Below are 18,070 nucleotides of genomic sequence, written 5' to 3'. Positions count from 1 at the left end.
ACCTTTTTATCTTTGGCCGAACCGCGAGATAAACTACGTAGTCACCACGAATGATACTCTACAGGAGCCACAAGGATAATAAAGTATGACAGATTGTTTATATTGAATACTAATTCTTAGATCAAAGCCACCACGTGAACCATGAGTATTCCATCAATCGTACAAACAAGCAAACGCTAAACGCCCAATATGCTTTTCCTTGGAATCATCTATGCCTTTCTCTTCCTGCTCTTCTGATTGTGAACATCATTCCAAACATCCTCAAAGGTGGTCTTCTTCGCCCCAATCTGGTTTTCGTAGAAGTTCATCTTGCGCACAACCTCCATCGCACCTGTACCCAGCGACACCGTCTTGCCCATGATGATACATTCCGAGACACCCTCAATGAGATCTGTCCGGCCTGCGCCACCAGCATCAAACAGGTGGTCTGCTGTTTTCTCGAAAGAGGCCAATTGCAAAACGGAGTCGCGCATCTTTGCCAGACCGAATCGAGTGATACCTAGGACCTCACCCTTGTAGGTCATGACATCGGCCAGCAGCTGCATGTGACGCGGATCGATGTCCATGTCCTTCATGACTTCGCTGATTTCTTGGACAATGGTCTTCCGGGCCGCTTCGATTCCGAGTACTTCACGAACTTCCATCACGTTGTTAGAGGTGGTACGGAGGCCATCGACACCGTCCGTGTTCATGCACTGTCGGAGTCCGTATCCTTCGACCAAGAGGGTGTTCTTCTCAGATTTTTCGTCGGTACGGATGATAGCACGGCTCGCTTGTGGGTGTCCGAGGACTTGGATGTCGGGGAGGAGGCGCTTGAGAGCCTTCAAGCGGAGGAAGGGATCCGCACTAGTGGCAGCAATCTCTGTCTTGGACAGCTTGTCCTTGCTAGAGGGATCCAGATCGATCATAATGTGGATGTGGGAGCGCGTTGATCTAAACGTCAAGTCGTCTGCCTTGAATCGTCGGGTGCTCTCGATAGCACGACGGATCTTCGGCACTGATAGATCGAGTTCCAAGTCTCTAATAGTGTCCCAGTTGATCTTGACGGTCAAGAATGCCTCTTTCCCAGTCCAGGTTTCTCGGACGTAATGGATGATATCGCGCAAGAAAGTCTTCTCAATACGTCCCTTGACCATGCGCGCACCGACGACGTGTTGCTTTTCGACCAGCTCGCAGGCAATAACGGGAGTACTGATCTCTTTGGAAGCGTTGATGATTTCCTTGATACGGGGAACACCCTGTGTGATACTCATACCGGCGACACCAGCAAAATGGAAAGTCTTCAAAGTCATCTGAGTACCAGGCTCTCCAATGGACTGTGCACCGACAGCGCCAACAGCATGTCCCGGCTCAACCTGGGCTCGCTTGTACTTAGTCAGACACTCGGAAATGAAGGTCCGAAGCGTCGTCTCCGTGAGCTTTCCTGTGTGGTTCAACCCCTTGATGGTCCTTTCGTCAGACGGGTCGCTGTCACCACCTTGAGAAATCAACTTGTCCGCCTTTGTTCCAACGTATTGCTGAATAGACTCGAGGAAATCACGGGCACTCTCGAATTGGTCAATGCCGTGGTCAGTACGATCCATGTAACCGAGCTCGGTTCCCATCAGATCTTTCCGAACGAGCTTGGCCCGCTCCTTCGAGAGCATTTCCTCGCATACTTGCATGATCTCAGCAGGGGACAGACTGCGTTCATCATTCTCATAGGTCGTAGACTCTGAGTGAATGAAAGTTCGGTCAAAGTGGACTGGTCTGGCTTTACCCTCCATATCCACGGGGTCCAACTTGTCGTCACCATACTGGAATTGCACAATTCCCTGGGACGAGTTTCGCACTGTGTCATCGTATCCAGTAGAAAGATCTTCCAAGGACTTCATGAGACGACGTGACATGTAACCGGTTTCGGCAGTCTTGACTGCAGTATCGACCAGACCTTCACGACCAGACATGGCGTGGAAAATAAATTCGTAGGGAAGAAGACCCGAGAAGAAACTGTTTCGAACGAAACCCTTTGACGGAGGTTGTCGGGCATTCTTTGGGAAATGGGGTAAGGTTCGATCTTGGAAGCCATCCTGCACACGCTGACCGCCAATAATCTGTTGACCCACGAGAGCAACCATCTGAGACACGTTGATACTGGAACCTTTCGATCCAGATGTAGCCATGATCAGTGGAGAGTTGTATTTGCTCAACTGCGCAATACACTCGTCACCAGCCTGTTGACGGACCTTACTCAGAATACCAGAGAGCTGGTTTTCCATGGTCTGCAATTCGTCGCATCCAGGATACTTTTCCAGCGTCCCAGCCTTGTACTGTGCAATAACCTCGTCACACTTTGCGTACGCCGCTTCGACTAGATCGTTCTTCGAGCGTATCAGTCTCTCACTGGGGTATACATCCGTGATTCCGATAGAAAACCCCATGTTCGTGAACCAACGAGCCGATAGTTTCGACAGACGGTTCATTCCCTCGGCCGCTGCAGCTGGGCCAAAATCACGAAGCATAATATAGAACACATTGTCCTTCTTTCCAGAACCAATAGTAGACTTGTCCATCACACCGCACATGATCTCTGAATTCCGAACCACAAGCCATCCATCGTTAGGGTCCAGGTCCCGTGGCCGATCCTTTGCTTGCTTGAATTCTCTGCAAGCTGCGTCTAGGTTGACCATAACCGGGTCATCCTTATTTGGGCGCATCAAGATGTTGAAAACCTGTTTTCCTGTCCAGAGCATCTGTGGTTTAAGAACTGCAGGCGCCGGAAGGTCGAAACGAGTTTCCGGGCCAAGCATATACAAGCAAATCTGGGTGAAAGTACGGCGGTCGAAGAAGTTGTCCTTGCTGCTAAGCAGATAGGCAGCACTGATGAAATCTTGAATAGCTGCGATAATGGGTTCTCCGTTCTTGGGGGTCGCCAAATTATTCTTCACACCCATCAGCTCCATTGCTTCGGCTCTGGCCTCCTCTGTCTGAGGCACGTGAAGGTTCATTTCGTCACCATCGAAATCAGCGTTGTATGGATTGCAAACACACTCGTTCAATCGGAATGTTCGGTGAGGGCGAACTTTTGCAAAGTGGGATAGGATACTGAGTTTGTGGAGGGAGGGCTGCCGATTGAACAGGACAATATCACCATCTTCAATATGGCGCTCAACAATATCTCCTTCCTGCAGTTGGTCGGCGATAAATTTCAAGTTACCGTACTTAAGCATAGTCTTCAATGGGTTGCCCTTCTTGATGATATAGTTGGCACCCGGCCACTTTTTTGTTCCATTTCGGACCCGTTGCTGCAACTTCTCCTTGTTGTATCTAGAAACCACCTCGGGATAAGTCATATTCTTTGCAACAAGCTCTGGCACCGCGACCTCATCAACACGTAGATTAGGATCAGGCGAAATGACAGTTCGACCAGAGAAATCAACACGCTTTCCGGAAAGATTACCACGGAATCGACCCTGCTTTCCTTTCAAACGCTGCACGAAACCACGGATGGGCTTTCCCAGGTCCGCCTTGTTGAGACCTGGAACATCACTGTTGATATAGACAGCGATTTGTAGTTGCATGTAGTCCCAGCATTCCATGATGGTCTGCACAGGTGCACCTTTCAACAAAGCATTCTTGAGATTAATATTACTCTGAACAATATCTCCCAACTTGGCCGTCAGATCATCTTCAGTGGACGAAGCATCCTGGCCCACGGAGGGACGGATGCAAACCGGCGGCGCAGGGATGAACTGCCAAAGAAACATCTCCGGTCTTGCTTCCTTGGGATCCAAGCCCAACAATTCGCAATCGGTATCTGAGATCCGCTTAAACAGGTTCAAAACCCGCAGTGCATTCAAATCATCCTGGGCTTTTTTGTAGTGTTTCTCAACCTCTCCGTTCGAGCTCCTCGCCTCTTCAAGCGACCTATCGAAAACAATTTTGCTAGGCGGCGGGACCTTTTTCACCGACGTCGACGCATTGAAGGCACGGAATTTGTCATGGGTAATTTTAAGAGAGCTGGTGCCTGTTTTCTTAACCACACCGTTGACAGTACCGCAGTATTCGCAGGTTCGGGTCTTGCGGCAGCGTTCGTTGACTCGTTTGGCAATCTGCAACTTTCGCAAGTTATCCAGTCGCGGGCGGCGCATCTCACGCAGAAAAGCACGGCGCTCTGATTCGGGGAGAAGTATATGTGAACACTCTTTGCAAATTTCCTGCAGGATACCAATCACCCGCTTGAAATATCCCACATGGAACGCAGGCAAGACAAGTCTCACATGGCCGAAATGGCCGTTGCAAACTTGCAGCGCACCGCCGCAGGTCTGGCAGGACGAGGATTTGTTCGAAATACCCATGCGCCCATCGAGAGGGCCATGAGGAACGACGGCTCGGTCATTTTCGAGGTTGTAGAATTTGCGGTCGGATACTTCCACCACGCCTTGGCTGACAATGTCATCGTTGGACCTGCGGAGAAGCCGAAGCCGTTAGCCTCTCCCTGCGCCGGCGAAAACCTCGACCAGCGGCCACTTACAAAACGCCAAACTTCAGCTCCTTGATCACTTTAGGAACGCGGTCTATGACCTGGGCCTTGCCCAGGTCGGCCTGCACACCTTCCAGAGGCTGCATCACGCTTTTCAAGGAATGATCATGGCAGGAGATGACTCAACGGGGTGGGAGATCGGAGGCGCGAGAGCTCGGACAAAATTCGCTTGGTGGTGAATCACGAGTCGGCGCAATAGTCTGAATAAATTAGTAGGCAAGCAACACCGTCAAGAAACCTTAGGAGTGAACTGAGGAGGCCGTGAAGGTGGGAGAGTGAGAGGCTGCAAGTCAAGTCAACGGCGGGGTCGGCGACGAAACTTTTTTCGCGCCGACAGAGCTCCCCCCTCATCTCGTCCAATCAGCGACAGCCTAACTATACCAGGTTCTCGCGGTTCAATGTGGAGGTCCATGAATGCCTATTATGATTTTTAACTCAATCCTAAATAATATACACGTCCAAACTCTCTATATAATACAACGTACAACTGAAATCGCTACTTCGACAGGAATGCTTGGAACGCCTTGTGCTCAATCACCACGTTTCCAACGGCTTTGAGTCGCTTTCGTCCTTCCTTCTGTTTCTCCAACAGCTTCCTTCGCCGGCTAACGTCACTGGCATGAAGTTTTGCCAGCACATCTTTTCGGTATGGCTTGACTGTTTCACGCGCCACGATTTTGCGGCCGACTGCAGCCTGGATGATAACCTCGAACAACTGTCGGTCGACATGCTCTTTGAACTTCGTCACCCACTGCCTTCCCAGTCTTTCCACTTGGCTATAGTGGACGAGTCGAGCGACAGCATCCACAGGTGCTTTGTTAACGAGTAGTTGCAGCTTGACGATGTTGCTAGTTCTCCAACCAGACTCCTCGTAGTCTAGCGAAGCGTATCCTTTCGTTCCGCCCTTCAGCTTGCCAAAGAAATCATCGACCAGTTGGGCTAGAGGGAGCTGGTACTTGAGGATGACTTGAGTTGAGGTGAAATATTCCATGCTCTGTTGCTCTCCTCGGTTGGCTTCGCAAAGTTCAATGACTTTTCCGAGGTATTCATCCGGGAAGGTCAAAGTGGCCAAAACGTACGGCTCTTGCAACTCCGCGACCTTCATGCGCACTGTGTCCTCGTCGGGAAATTTAGCAGGGCTTGTAATAATGTCTTCCTTCCCATCCTTCCAGATGACCTTGACTGGGACGGACGGCGGGGTAATGATAATACTCGCACCGTGCTCCTGGCGAAGGCGATCCTCAAACACCGAGCAGTGCAGAGTTCCCAGGAAGCCGAGTCTGAAGCCTGCTCCAAGTGCCTCCGAGGATTCTTTTTGCACAGTGATACTTCGATCGTTAAGCATGAGCTGGTTGACGCTGTCCTCCAGGTGTTCGAAATGGTCTGCATCTACAGGATACGCAGCTACAAAGACCATTGCCTTGGGCTCCTCGAATCCAGGCAGAGGCTCCACGAGCTTCTCCGACCCGACCGTTGTAAAAGTGTCGCCGATTTTCGCCTCTTTACTTCGTTTCATGCCCGGATTGAAGTAAATGTATCCGACTTGACCGGCGCGGAGGACGGTTTGGGCGGTTTCGGTTGGATATTGGATACCAACTTCGCCCACGAAATACTTAATTCCTGTTACAAATGACACAACTTGCTGACCGGCGCGGAGTTCGCCGTCGAATACACGGACCAGGCAGATAACGCCCTTATAGGAATCGTACCAAGAATCGACAAGTAGCATACGGAGAGGTTTCTTAGAGTCGCCGTCCGGTCTATTCTATTGTCAGCACATCACATAAAATCGCACAGGAAAACACGACAACGTACGCAGGAATCTTCTCCACAATTGTAGGGAGAAGTTGTTCCACATTCAATCCTGTCTTTGCAGAACAGAGCACTGCATCATCCGTGTCAAGTTCAAAGGACTGCTGCAACTGGTCGAGAGCCCGCTCCGGTTCGGCGGACGGTAGATCTACCTTATTGATGACGGGAACCAACTCCAATCCCTGGGAAAAGGCAAGGTAAAAGTTCGCGACAGTCTGTGCCTGAATACCTTGACTAGCGTCAACCAACAGTAGCGCTCCTCCACAACTTGCGTAACTCCGCGACACTTCAGCGCGAAAATCGACGTGGCCGGGGGTATCAACAAGGTGCAGAAGGTAGTCCTCCCCTTTATGGTTATATATCATAGTACATGTCTGTGCCTTGACTGTAATTCCTCGTTCGCGCTCGACGTCGAGTTTGTCTAGAACCTGCTTATTCGTCCCCGGTTTGATTGTGCCGGTAAGTTCCAGGAGTCGGTCGGAGAGCGTGCTCTTTCCATGGTCAACGTGCGCGACAATACAGAAGTTGCGGTATCGTTCAATTGGGATCGCGGATATTCTCCTTTCGAGATCGGTCATAGAAACTTTCGAAGGGCCCCTTGAGGCATTGTAGGGAGTGGTGGTGGTAAAAAACCGGGTTCCGAAGGAAGATCTGGACGCCTTAAGAAGGCTGGACGCAGGCCATTTCGGAGCCGCGCTCAGCCATCCGGCTAACTGCAGGCATCCTCGCATTGGGAGTTCTGCAATAGCATGGGAATGACGACTTGCTTGACAGGGAATTTGAGTCGGATTGTTGCGTGGTGGACAGTCGACCGGAGATCGATCGGCAAAAAAGTTGGCTGCGGAGAAATGACCAGTCGCAGGCGGTCGACCAAATTGCTGCGGTGACTATCGCGAGTAAACAAAGCTCAACTTCTTCCACTCTCAAACCCCCTTCAGCAGCGGAAAAGGACTCATATTCTGGCGAATTCTAATTGCACGCATATTCGGTTACCATGTCCGCGTCAAAAGACAAGTCCAAGGTTCACAAACTCTCCTTGAAAGGTACGCACCGACTCTTCTGTTCCCCCGCATACTCAAGACTCACGAGCAATAGGATCCGGAAAGCTGGTGGCTGAATTCGTGAGTTCGTCATTGCCACTATCCCAGTTAATACTAATATATTCAGTTTGAATATTCTATCAACTCCATCCTGTAAGTTTTGTCCCACGGATCTCCCGGTCAGCTCATTAACGCCGCTCCAGGTTCCAGCGAGGGGTGTATCCTCCAGAAGATTTCACAACGTATGTCCCAATGCCTCTCATGTTTTCTTTTTGGAAATTACAGGCTAACTTTTATTCTTTCAGTGTCAAGAAGTATGGCTTGAACATGCTCGGTTAGCCAACCTTCCCCCTCTCCCCGCGACTCTCGTTAACGGACCCAGTCACCGCCGATGATCAGGTGAAGGCGTACATCAAGAAGATCATGTCTCAATTGAACAAATGGATGATAGGAGGCAAAATTTCCAAACTTGTTGTTGTCATTACGGACAAAGAGACTGGTGAGCACGTGGAGCGGTGGCAGTTTGATGTGGAAATATTTGGGAAGAAGTCCAAGAGTCAATCGGCTCGCAAGTCAGGCGACAAAGAGAACGATACGCCGGGGTATGTTCTCTCAAATGCATCAAATTTACGCACTCGCTGACTGTCTTTATTTTCAGAAATGCCGACTCTCAATCCCCGGAAGCTGAGAAAACAGAAAAGCAAATCCAAGAGGAGATCCAGGCTATCTTCCGACAGATCACTGCCTCTGTTACATTCCTTCCCGTGTTGGACGGCGACTGCACATTCAACGTCCTTGTCTACGCAGATGCAGACTCGGAAGTTCCGGTCGAATGGGGTGACAGCGATGCCAAAGATATCAAGAATGCCGAGAAGGTACAGCTTCGGAGCTTCAGCACCAACAACCACAGAGTAGAGACGATGGTTAGCTACCGTCTTGCCGATTAAATGTGAAATGAGAAGCAGGTCAGGCGTTTTTGCGGAGTCACCTTGTCGTTGTTTTCTAAGTTATTTCCGGGTATATAACAGATCTCTATCTCACAGCATAATGACTAACATGCATATATGATCATCACGTTCTACACCAAGGTAGCTTCATTATCCGTGGAAACCACTCGGCCCCATCCCAGCACACCAAATCTTCAACCACAGCTTCCAAACCAACACCAACCCACAGTCCCCTTTCCATTCCATCAATCCATCCCCGCTTCACCCTCTTTCCCTTCAGCTTATCCCCAACCCCATACTTATCCTCTCTCCATAGCCCTATACCCCGTTTCTCCTCTCCCTCCACCAACTCTTTTAACGGTGTCACCTCTTCTGGCGGATTGATCCCAACAACACGCCCTCTCCCCTGCTCGCCCATCCCCACAGCCGGGAAATGACACTCCATAAACCGTTCACGCTTAAATTCATGCGTCACCACCGTTACTCTCTGCGGATATACACCCGTGTGTAACTGAAAGTGAAGAATAGAGAATAGCACATTCTGGTAAGAGTCCGCTGCATGTGTCTCGGCTGTCATCCTGCTTGTATCTATACGAGATGCATAGCCGAAGAACTCGTTGTCTTTTGCAAGGTTCTTCATAGCTATCTATCAGTTCCTGTCCAGATATACCATTCATCTCTTAAAATGCTGAATGGACTTACCAGATAAGAATCCCCTTCTGTAAGCTCAGTCGCCGGTCGTTTTGTCGCGCCCCTACGTTCGGTATCCACCAAGTTAGCAAGGCCAGGGCACTCATTGAAGAAAAATAGGCCCAGCCCCATCACGATCCCCTCGACCAGTTTAGGATCACCATGTAGATCAAAGATAGCACACACCCAGAAAAAGCAAGCAAACCATCCGCATCCTCTGCTAAGAGCCGAATGCCGGCCTTGACATGCTCCGTAAACGTAGGCGTTTCCCCGCGTTGAAAGGGCTCAATTAACCTATTTACGTATCCATGTCAGATATTTATCAGCTATATGGTATGTATAGAATGAAGGAGTCTAATATTACCATTCTCGCTCGTCTCGACCCTTATTTGGCCCGCCTAGGTAGATTGCGTGGCAGCAGACGATGATTAAGTGGGTGGGCATTCGGGCGCCGTTTCCCTGTGAATACTAGTAATAGCAAAGTAGTGGCTAGGGATGCAATGTAAGGTATTATATGTATCAGGATGAGGGTCTGTCTTAGGGCCTTTCCCCAACTAGTGTGAAGGGATAAGTGCTAAGTAATACTATAAGTAAGAGTTGGAGTGATACGGTGTGGTGTAGTTACCTCCCGTACCTCAGCTCCCTTGACGAGCCCCACCAATGGATCCATCACTGTTTGGGTTGGAAGCTTCCTACGAACTGGACTTGGGTACGTTATTTACTGGGTACTCTGAGAATAATGAATATGTAATATGTGGTTGACTACACACGCAATGAACAGGAAATATCCTCAAAAAGAAAAGCCCTGTCAAACCATTCAGGGCATTTCAATTCCAGCACAAGCACCCCAATCCGTCCTATACTAGGTACCTAGGTAATGTACAATGCTCGCTCTGTCCAGATATATCATATGGTCGAAACCCAATGCTAGAAACAGACACAGAAACAGAACCGAATGCCGAACAGGAGCCGCGGTAATGTAGTAGATGAGTACAGCGCCACCCAGTGTAATCCTAGATATCCATCCCTAACTCCACAGAAATCACGATGCGTGTATTGTATGCAGGTGAAAGCAAAGCGCCATGCTAGTAGATGAAATGGGGTTTTCGCGAATGAAAAATAGAATAACGAAATGTGGCGACAGATGGAAAAAGTCAAGCCGGTCAAGTCAGGTCACAACGCCGGAACACCGTCGAGGCTGACCGAGATCGAACTGAGAAATTGTAGTATGTAAAATGCGAAAAGTAATGCAGGTGAAAATGCACGTCGGGGTATCAGGCTTCGTCGATGATACTATGTTAAGTCAAAGAGGGTCATGGCGAAATGTACAGTCATCGCCCTTAAGACACCTTCCTTCAGCCCAGTATCGGCATGCAACTAATCCGACCTTGGGCTAATTCAGAGTCAGTATAAAGCCGGGTAAGTAGGGAGTCTGGGTTCAAGTACTTACGTGCTTCTTATTGGGTGGGTTCATTCGGTTCCGCTTCCACCTATCGTCGCCATCAGAGCCACCATTTTCACGCATGCGTTTGCGCTCTGGGTCCTCGTAGTGTCCTGATGATTGAGGCTGAGCTGGAGCCGCGGCTTGAGGGGGCGTGCTGCTACCCGCTTGCTGGGTTTGATTTTGGTTGCTGAACTGGGATATGATGGCAGCAAGATACGGCGGTATAGCCGGCTGCTGAGGCTGAGCTTGCGGTTGCGGCTGTGGTTGTGGTTGTTGCTGCTGCGGTTGTTGCCCACCATAAAGCATAGCCAAAAGCCGTTGATCAATTGCAGGAGGCTGAGGTATTTGAGGGGCTTGAGGCACCTGTGGCTGCGGCTGAGGTTGTTGTTGTCGAAGCATACTGATCGTTTGCTCCAGGTTGAATGCTGGGGTTTGCGTCGGTGTGGGAGCTTGAGGTGGGGGCGTTGACTGTTGTGGCTGGCCAGGATTTTGGATGGACTTGAGCAGGTTAAAGACGAACTGGTTATTCTGCGCGCTCGGTTGGCTCTGGGGAGTCGGCTGAGGCTTGGTCATCGAATAATACCGTTCTTGTCGAGCCTTGACTTGATCTGGCAGCTCTCCAAATGAGAGAACTTCGGGCACCTCTTCGTCATTATCCGGCGGTGGGGGCTCCTTAGCAGACGGAGGCACATCCGCAGGCGAGGTGTGGAAGACCATAAGCGTCGTGGCTTCCCGATGTTCCTGGGCCTTCGCTTCGGGACTCGTAGGTTGCTGGGTGCCACCACGTTTGATATGGTTCCTCCCACGGTCCTCAGCGGAGATGTCGCCATCATCAATTTCTATACCAATTAGTAAACGAACAAGGTCTAATGACAATAGGTTCTTACCAGAGGGAGCATAATATTCAAAGAGCTGCTCCTCTCGAGCACTGCTGTCATCATCCTCTTCAAGTTCATCCAAATTCTTGTGAAGTTTGAGGACGCTTCCTTCACCCTTCACATCACCCACTTGTCGAGAACGGTCGCCCGGCCCAAGCTCCTCATCCGGATCGTGGGTGAAGTAGCGAATATCAGTAAGGGAGTCATCAGGTTTCCAGGTAACGCGCAATTTTCTTCGTGCCTCCTTGCGGAGTCTCTTCTCCCGTTCCTCTTCTGTTTCGGGCGTTTTGCTTTCAGGTATTTCCTGCGGAGCAGGTTCTTTCTGCTTGTTAAGGTCTGCCATGATATCACCGAAAGAAAACGCTGGTCGGGGGGCGTCTTTCTTTTCAGCAGGGCTGCTGCCACATGATTAGTATATAAAATCGATAAACAATTCGCGGATAGTTCCAATCAACTTACCCTGTCTTAGCGGCAGCGGCGGCTCTCTCCGCATTCGATGTACCGGGCTTTTTGGAGGCTGAAGTTAAAGTTCCAAAAAGGTTTGTAGGTTTTGGTGCGACAATGTTCGCCTTCGGGCGTGCAGCAAGAGAGCCCGGGCCTCCAGGAGGCTTGTTTTCTTGCCCAGCCTCTTGAGTGCGCTTAGCGGCGCCATTAGTGGAGGGCCCGCTGGCCTTGGAGCCTGGCTTGGTATTTGACGTAACTATCACTTTCTTTGCAGCAGGCTGTTGACCGTTGGTCTCTCCATCTCGTGGCCGTTTAGACCCAGAAATATCTCTGCGCGCACCATCTACAGCTGCGCCATCCGGATTTTTGGCCGGGGAACCTTCTTTTGGACCTGATTTCCCTTTCTCCTGTTTCCGCTTGGTCCTTGCGGCGGCGTTGTCAAGTATGGTTTGTGAGAGAGTTTTCACTTCTGGAGTGCCCTTCTTCACAAATCTTGGGAGCAATTTCGCCACATTCGTTTTTTGGAGGACATCTTCATCAACAGTGATGAATCGGGCGAGCAACTGGAAATTTTGGTCAGCAAACAGTCACACAACCAATAACCGCAGAGGGGTAGGTATATAATATTCACCTTAAGAATATTCAGAGTCAATGTCCCGTCAATATCAGAGGCTTGGTGCCGATCCAAGAGGAAAGAGTACATTGCTGCTACAGCCATGGGATGTTCACCCAGCCTAAATTTCAGTCAGCTTCCCGACCCATTACCGAGTAAGATAGTTAAGATAATCGAATCCAGAAACCTGGGGAACTTTCAACCCGCTGGTGCTTTGCCAATTCTATGTGGGTCCTTAAGGAAGGATGCTTCTTCCCATGAATCACAGCCAGCTGAAGGCAATTGCCACCGAGTACAGAGTTAAAAGCTCACCCTTATTATATAAGGATTCTTTATAACATGATAGCAACCATATTAGGGAGATTACATGAGAGGTTCTCTCAATTTCTTTCTGACTTCTATGGCTGTGGCAAGGATATGCCAGGTATGCAAAACAAAGGAAAAGGAAGAGGAAATTCACATACTTTTCAACGATGATTGGGTGACCTTTGGCAAGAGTGGTACTGACGACGACATCCATGAGACGTCGTTGCAGGGCAACCTGCTTTCTAAGCTCAGTCGTATTGCTCGATTCACCCTTATTTTCCGCCGTTTTCAAAGCTTGGGCGCTTTCTTTCCACGTATCCCTTAGGCTTTTAACAACGTCTTTGAATGCAACTAATGCGTTCTTAACCTTGTCGACCTTAGGCCGTCTATTACGTGGAGACCACACAGCACGGAGTGCATCATACTGTGCAGCAGCTTCAGGGTCATTAGGGCGAGCAGGAGGCAGAGGAGAAGGCTCTTCTGGCTCCTGTATTTCAAGGGAGTCATCGGACTCGTAACTATCTGAAGCCGAAGAAACAGAGCCTTTCCCGTCTGCCTTTTTAATAACTGCCTTTTTGGGTTGAGACTGTTTTTTAGTAGCGGCTGGTTTTGCTCGTAGTGGCGCAGGCTTAGCTGCCAAAGGAGTGTTTGCTTGTGGAGCTTTAAGGCCTACCTTGGGGTTAATAATTAAAAAACGAGATGTCAACACAAACATACCATTATTAGGAGTGACCGCAGCCCTTGGAGCTTGGCCAGGAACAAGGCCGCTGTTCATTCTAGGCTGGCTCATAACCGACTGCATGGGTACATTATCCGGAAAATATCTATACATTCTAGTTAAAAGTATAAGATTGAGCACTAAAAAGGAAGCTTGGAAGAAGAACGTACTTTGGATCCTCTCCGGGATTGACATAAACAAACTGATTGTTTAGAGAGGAATTCTGGGTCACCGGTTGCGGAGGGTTGATGAACTGCGGGTTAATTGTCTGCTCCGGAATACTCTGCGGCTGCTGCGGGAATTCATTGGGGAAGTTGATGGAGGGGTGCTACTAGAGTCAGTTTTAAATACTCAGGGGAAAGAGTTGTGGTTATTGCCCACCGGAGAATCATCCGGAAATCCTGGAGAAATGGCGTATTGCGGAAGGGAGTTCTGGTGCAGTGGCGGATAAGACGTAGGTTGCGACTGTTGCTGAGGGAGTTGCGGTGAATGTGACTGTGAGAAGGCGTCCGGAATCGTAAGATGTGGAGGAGCGTAGAAGTTGGGATCGAATGAGTATGACTGGTAGTGCGAATTGTCGGACGCTGGAGGTCTCGAGTCAAATGTCACCTGTCCCTGCGCATACGGAGGCACTTGCCGATACTGCGCCGGCATCCCCAGTTCCTGCGGTGTCGGAGGGGCCATGGGAGGTTGGTGATGCAGCGGGTTTTGCTGCCATGACTGAGGCGTTGGCGGCTGATATAAGCCATGGCCCTGGTCACGTTGGGGTGGTTGTGAATGCAACACAGGATGGTCCCAGCTAATCCCCAAAGGCTGCTGTTGTGGTGGTTGTGGAGTCGACTGCTGCTGAGGAGGGTGTGAATGGTGATGTGAAGAGTCCTGGTTCGCATACGGATCCAGACTCCAGAATTCGGGCGGCAACGAGGCCGGGTTTACTGGATCCATGATGGCGCAGCTCCTCCACCAGCCCGAATTGGCTTAGAATTGCAAATTGAAGAGAAACCAAGTTAAATACTACTAGGCAGCGGATGTAAACGAAGCCTGAGGGAACAACAAGCTGGTTCTCAGTCAATGCAAGGTATCGCCTCGCACGTGCTGTAGCCCCGATTAGGAAAGGATCCAGTGCCGCTTTAACCCGCTGGGGAATAGGCGGTTTGCGGTGTTTGATTGGCTGCGACCGAGCGAGGAACAGCGCAGGGCAGGAACCTTCACTGGGACAAGATTTGTGCAGGCGTCCACCGTGGGAGCTGGCCGGGGTTGACTGCTTGACGTGCTTGACGTGCTCACTGCTGGTTTCTGTGCTCCTGCTGACTCTGAGAGCTTAGCAGCAAGTTAAGGTACGCAGGCGATGGTCCTGGAATGCCTGCGAGTTTCGTTCCACGCTGCTGCACCCTCTTCGCCTTTCTTATTTAATAAAAAAAACCAGAACAAAGAAGGGCTCTTCGCGATGCACAAGCTGGAGCAACGCAGTTTCGAATACACCGACCAAATAGTACTGTCCGTCCAAGTAGACGTATAGACGTAAATAATTCTGCTCCCTTTTCCTCTTGGGTTTCTGCTTTTTTCTTTCCCAAAGTATCCTCTTAACCGATCCCTCTTCAGTTTCCCTTTCAGCCTTGACTCCTTTTCCCGCTCGTACGATTCTCGTACGGGCTCTCCTAGACTTGAAGTTTCCTTAAAAGATGGAATGAAATGGCCCTAATCAGAGGGACCGCTCAGAGCTGCCATTAAACAGCATTGTCTCGCTTTACAGGAAGGGTTGAGTGGTTAGGGAAGGGGATGGGAGGTGGTAGTGGTGACGGGATGGCTGGGTCTCACTGAGTGGGCGGAGCTGCAAATTCCCCCTTTCAGCTCGCCGGCTGGGTGCACGTGATGTGTTTGCTCTGTTTGCTGCCGCGGTCAAAAGTGGCCTAGCCCGATTACCTCAGCCGGCTCTCCTCAACGGGAAGCTCCCAGAGGAGGCCAGGTGGAGTGGTTGTAGATAGTCCTGTCTAGATCTTTGGATGCCCTCGCGCTGAGCTGTTGTTCCCGCGGTTGCTCTCTTGCGATTCAGGATTGCGGCTGCGAGCACCCCCAGCTATCTCACTTTTACCTCGGTTGCTGAAGTAGTGCCTCGTGCTATCGGCGACTTCTTATTGTCATGAGCAGCTTTGGAGCTAGGTAAACTGAGAACAGGCACCATGGCATCACAGCCCACCTCTCTACGAGACCGTCAGGTCGGTAGGTTTCTGACTCGCTCACCACTCCGTTGCGCTGTTCCTGGCTAACAGTATCTCAGCTTCCATTCAGAAAATCCTTAACCTGAACCACGACCCTAACACCGCGGAGGACGCCACCCATGAAACCTCCGCACAAGGCCTCATTTCAACTCCTATACTCAACGAGGATGGCGACCCGATCTGGAAGGTGCTGGTATTTGACAATCTGGGCCGGGATGTTATCAGCAGTGTACTGCGTGTCAATGATCTCAGAGCTTGGGGGGTAACCATCCATCTGTATGCGCTACTCCCACTACTCCTCTGCGAGACGACATTGCGCTAACCAAGTCTTAATAGGGGCATCAATGCTACTCGATACCCTATTCCCGACGTCCCAGTTGTTTACCTTGTCGAACCTACTGCTTCTAACATCCAGGCGATTGCAAGCGACCTTCAGCGCGGCCTCTACTCCCCCGCCTACATCAATTTCCTATCCTCCGTTCCCCGCCCGCTTCTCGAAGACTTTGCGTCTCAAATAGCAACAACCGGAACGTCTGAGCACATCTCTCAGGTCTATGATCAGTACCTAAACTTCATTGTTGCCGAGCCAGATCTTTTCAGCCTAGGCATGGGGAATGATGCCTACTGGAGAATCAACAGTGCGAAGACTAGCGATGCCGACCTCGATGAATTGGTTGATAGGATTGTCAGCGGGCTATTCAGTGTCAGCGTTACGATGGGTATGTGAGACCGCAATCGGACAAAAGCGTGTCCCTTGCTGACTGTATCCAGGTGCCATACCAATCATCAGATGTCCTAAAGGCGGCGCGGCGGAGCTTATCGCAACGAAGCTGGATCGCAAGTTGCGCGATCACATACTAAATTCCAAGGACAACCTATTCTCAACCAACAAAAAGTCCACTCCCGGCGTTCCCTCCGCGCGGCCGGTCTTAGTTATCGTCGACCGCAACGTCGATCTGGTTCCGATGCTCTCTCACTCGTGGACCTACCAATCGCTTGTGCAGGATGTTCTCCAGATGCGGCTGAACCGTATAACGGTAGAAACGCCTCTAAACGAGTCGAACCCTTCCAGTGGCACTACAAAGAAAGCATATGACCTCGGCAGTAATGACTTCTTCTGGAAGCGTAACGCGGGTGCTCCATTTCCGCAGGTTGCAGAAGAGATTGATGCCGAATTAACACGGTATAAGGAGGACGCCACTGAAGTCACAAGGAAGACGGGAGCCTCATCGATCGAGGATCTGCAGGCTGACACAAGTGCTTCCGCGCAGCACCTCAAGGCCGCCATTACCCTTCTCCCAGAGCTGCGAGAACGCAAGTCAATTCTTGACATGCACATGAACATCGCCACTGCTCTTCTGAAAGGCATCAAGGACCGCCAACTAGATAACTTCTTCGAGCTTGAAGAAAGCATCACGAAGCAATCCAAAGCCCAAATGCTTGAATTAGTCAATGACCCTGCCAAAGGCACCAACCCAACAGACAAGCTTCGAATTTTCCTAATTTGGTTCCTGAGCACCGAAACCGAACTCTCAAGGGCAGACATTAGCCAATTTGAAGAAGCACTCACCCACGCAGGAGTCGAAGACGTCAGCTCCATCGCGTATGTCAGGCAGGTCCGTGAACTCACTCGCATGACAATGATGACCACAGCTGCTCCACAACAGCAATCATCAGATATCTTCCGCGGGTTCTCTTCGCTCTCCAATCGCCTAACTGACCGCATCACATCCGGAGCCCTCGGCGCCAACTTCGACTCCCTCATCTCCGGCGTCAAGAACTTCCTCCCCGCCAACAAAGACCTAACCCTAACCAAAATCACTGAATCGATCATGGACCCGACCGCTGCATCGAGCTCCGCAATCGCAAAAACAGAAAATTACCTATACTTCGACCCAAGGAGCACCAACGCCCGTGGAACAATTCCCCCTGCATCCGCCTCCCGCAACGCCCAATCAGGATCGTCCAGCGGCCCAGGCACAGGAGCGAGCTTCGGTCAGCGCCGCCAAGCCTTCAACGAAGCAATCGTCTTCACGGTCGGCGGTGGAAGTATGGATGAGTACGGCAACTTGCAAGACTGGGTACAGCGCACAAGCGGGCAACAGGGCAATGAGGGAGCGAACAACAACCGCCCCGGGAATGAGCCTCTTGGTGGCCCGAGACGGAGAGTTGTCTACGGAAGTACAGACTTGATGAATGCTAATGAGTTCTTGACTGAGTCCCTGGCGAAATTGGGAAGGGAAGGCTAGATATCTAGATGACTCTTGATATGGCTATTTCTTTTCTCTTTTGCTTCCTTCCTATTGATGTAGTTGTGTTTACGATAGATTTTTGCCCCTCTCGCACAACTTGAATTTGCTATAATTTAATGCCTAGCTTAACTTAACTTGTGAATAGGACTACTTTTTACTCTCTTGCTTGTTTTCGTTAAGACTCC

At 50.3% G+C, this 18,070-nt stretch overlaps 5 protein-coding genes across 5 annotated transcripts; 2 read left to right on the top strand and 3 right to left on the bottom strand.

The window, feature by feature from the left end:
* Positions 1-209: 209 nt before the first annotated feature.
* On the bottom strand, positions 210-6,912 carry ASPSYDRAFT_56036 (uncharacterized protein; the record flags this gene model as incomplete). Its single annotated transcript, XM_040849140.1, has 4 exons — positions 210-4,446; positions 4,514-4,612; positions 5,023-6,282; positions 6,338-6,912. 4 exons carry the CDS (start codon positions 6,910-6,912, stop codon positions 210-212), a joined length of 6,171 nt encoding a protein of 2,056 aa, XP_040704274.1.
* A 416-nt stretch (positions 6,913-7,328) lies between these two features.
* ASPSYDRAFT_147649 (spindle checkpoint protein MAD2) lies at positions 7,329-8,321 on the top strand (the record flags this gene model as incomplete). The annotated part of the gene is made up of 7 exons (XM_040841738.1): positions 7,329-7,377; positions 7,430-7,455; positions 7,502-7,527; positions 7,578-7,616; positions 7,680-7,708; positions 7,757-7,976; positions 8,033-8,321. 7 exons carry the CDS (start codon positions 7,329-7,331, stop codon positions 8,319-8,321), a joined length of 678 nt encoding a protein of 225 aa, XP_040704273.1.
* Positions 8,322-8,445: 124 nt separating this feature from the next.
* ASPSYDRAFT_148081 (DUF218 domain protein) lies at positions 8,446-9,455 on the bottom strand (the record flags this gene model as incomplete). Its single annotated transcript, XM_040841780.1, has 4 exons — positions 8,446-8,955; positions 9,024-9,075; positions 9,198-9,305; positions 9,376-9,455. 4 exons carry the CDS (start codon positions 9,453-9,455, stop codon positions 8,446-8,448), a joined length of 750 nt encoding a protein of 249 aa, XP_040704272.1.
* Positions 9,456-10,314: 859 nt separating this feature from the next.
* ASPSYDRAFT_147711 (uncharacterized protein) lies at positions 10,315-14,359 on the bottom strand (the record flags this gene model as incomplete). The annotated part of the gene is made up of 8 exons (XM_040841746.1): positions 10,315-10,404; positions 10,462-11,294; positions 11,343-11,731; positions 11,793-12,340; positions 12,409-12,511; positions 12,855-13,529; positions 13,585-13,742; positions 13,796-14,359. The coding sequence occupies 8 exons, from the start codon at positions 14,357-14,359 to the stop codon at positions 10,315-10,317; spliced, it is 3,360 nt and encodes a 1,119-aa protein (XP_040704271.1).
* A 1,016-nt stretch (positions 14,360-15,375) lies between these two features.
* sly1 (syntaxin-binding protein) lies at positions 15,376-18,033 on the top strand. Its single transcript, XM_040846428.1, has 4 exons — positions 15,376-15,634; positions 15,693-15,909; positions 15,970-16,352; positions 16,405-18,033. Exons 1-4 carry the CDS (start codon positions 15,595-15,597, stop codon positions 17,880-17,882), a joined length of 2,118 nt encoding a protein of 705 aa, XP_040704270.1. The 5' UTR covers positions 15,376-15,594; the 3' UTR covers positions 17,883-18,033.
* The last annotated feature ends 37 nt before the right edge of the window (positions 18,034-18,070 follow it).

This window comes from Aspergillus sydowii (assembly GCF_001890705.1).
Source record: "Aspergillus sydowii CBS 593.65 unplaced genomic scaffold ASPSYscaffold_3, whole genome shotgun sequence".
Classification (NCBI taxonomy): domain Eukaryota; kingdom Fungi; phylum Ascomycota; class Eurotiomycetes; order Eurotiales; family Aspergillaceae; genus Aspergillus; species Aspergillus sydowii.
Note: the sequence above shows the minus strand (reverse complement) of the source record. Positions and strands in the feature narration are given on the sequence as shown.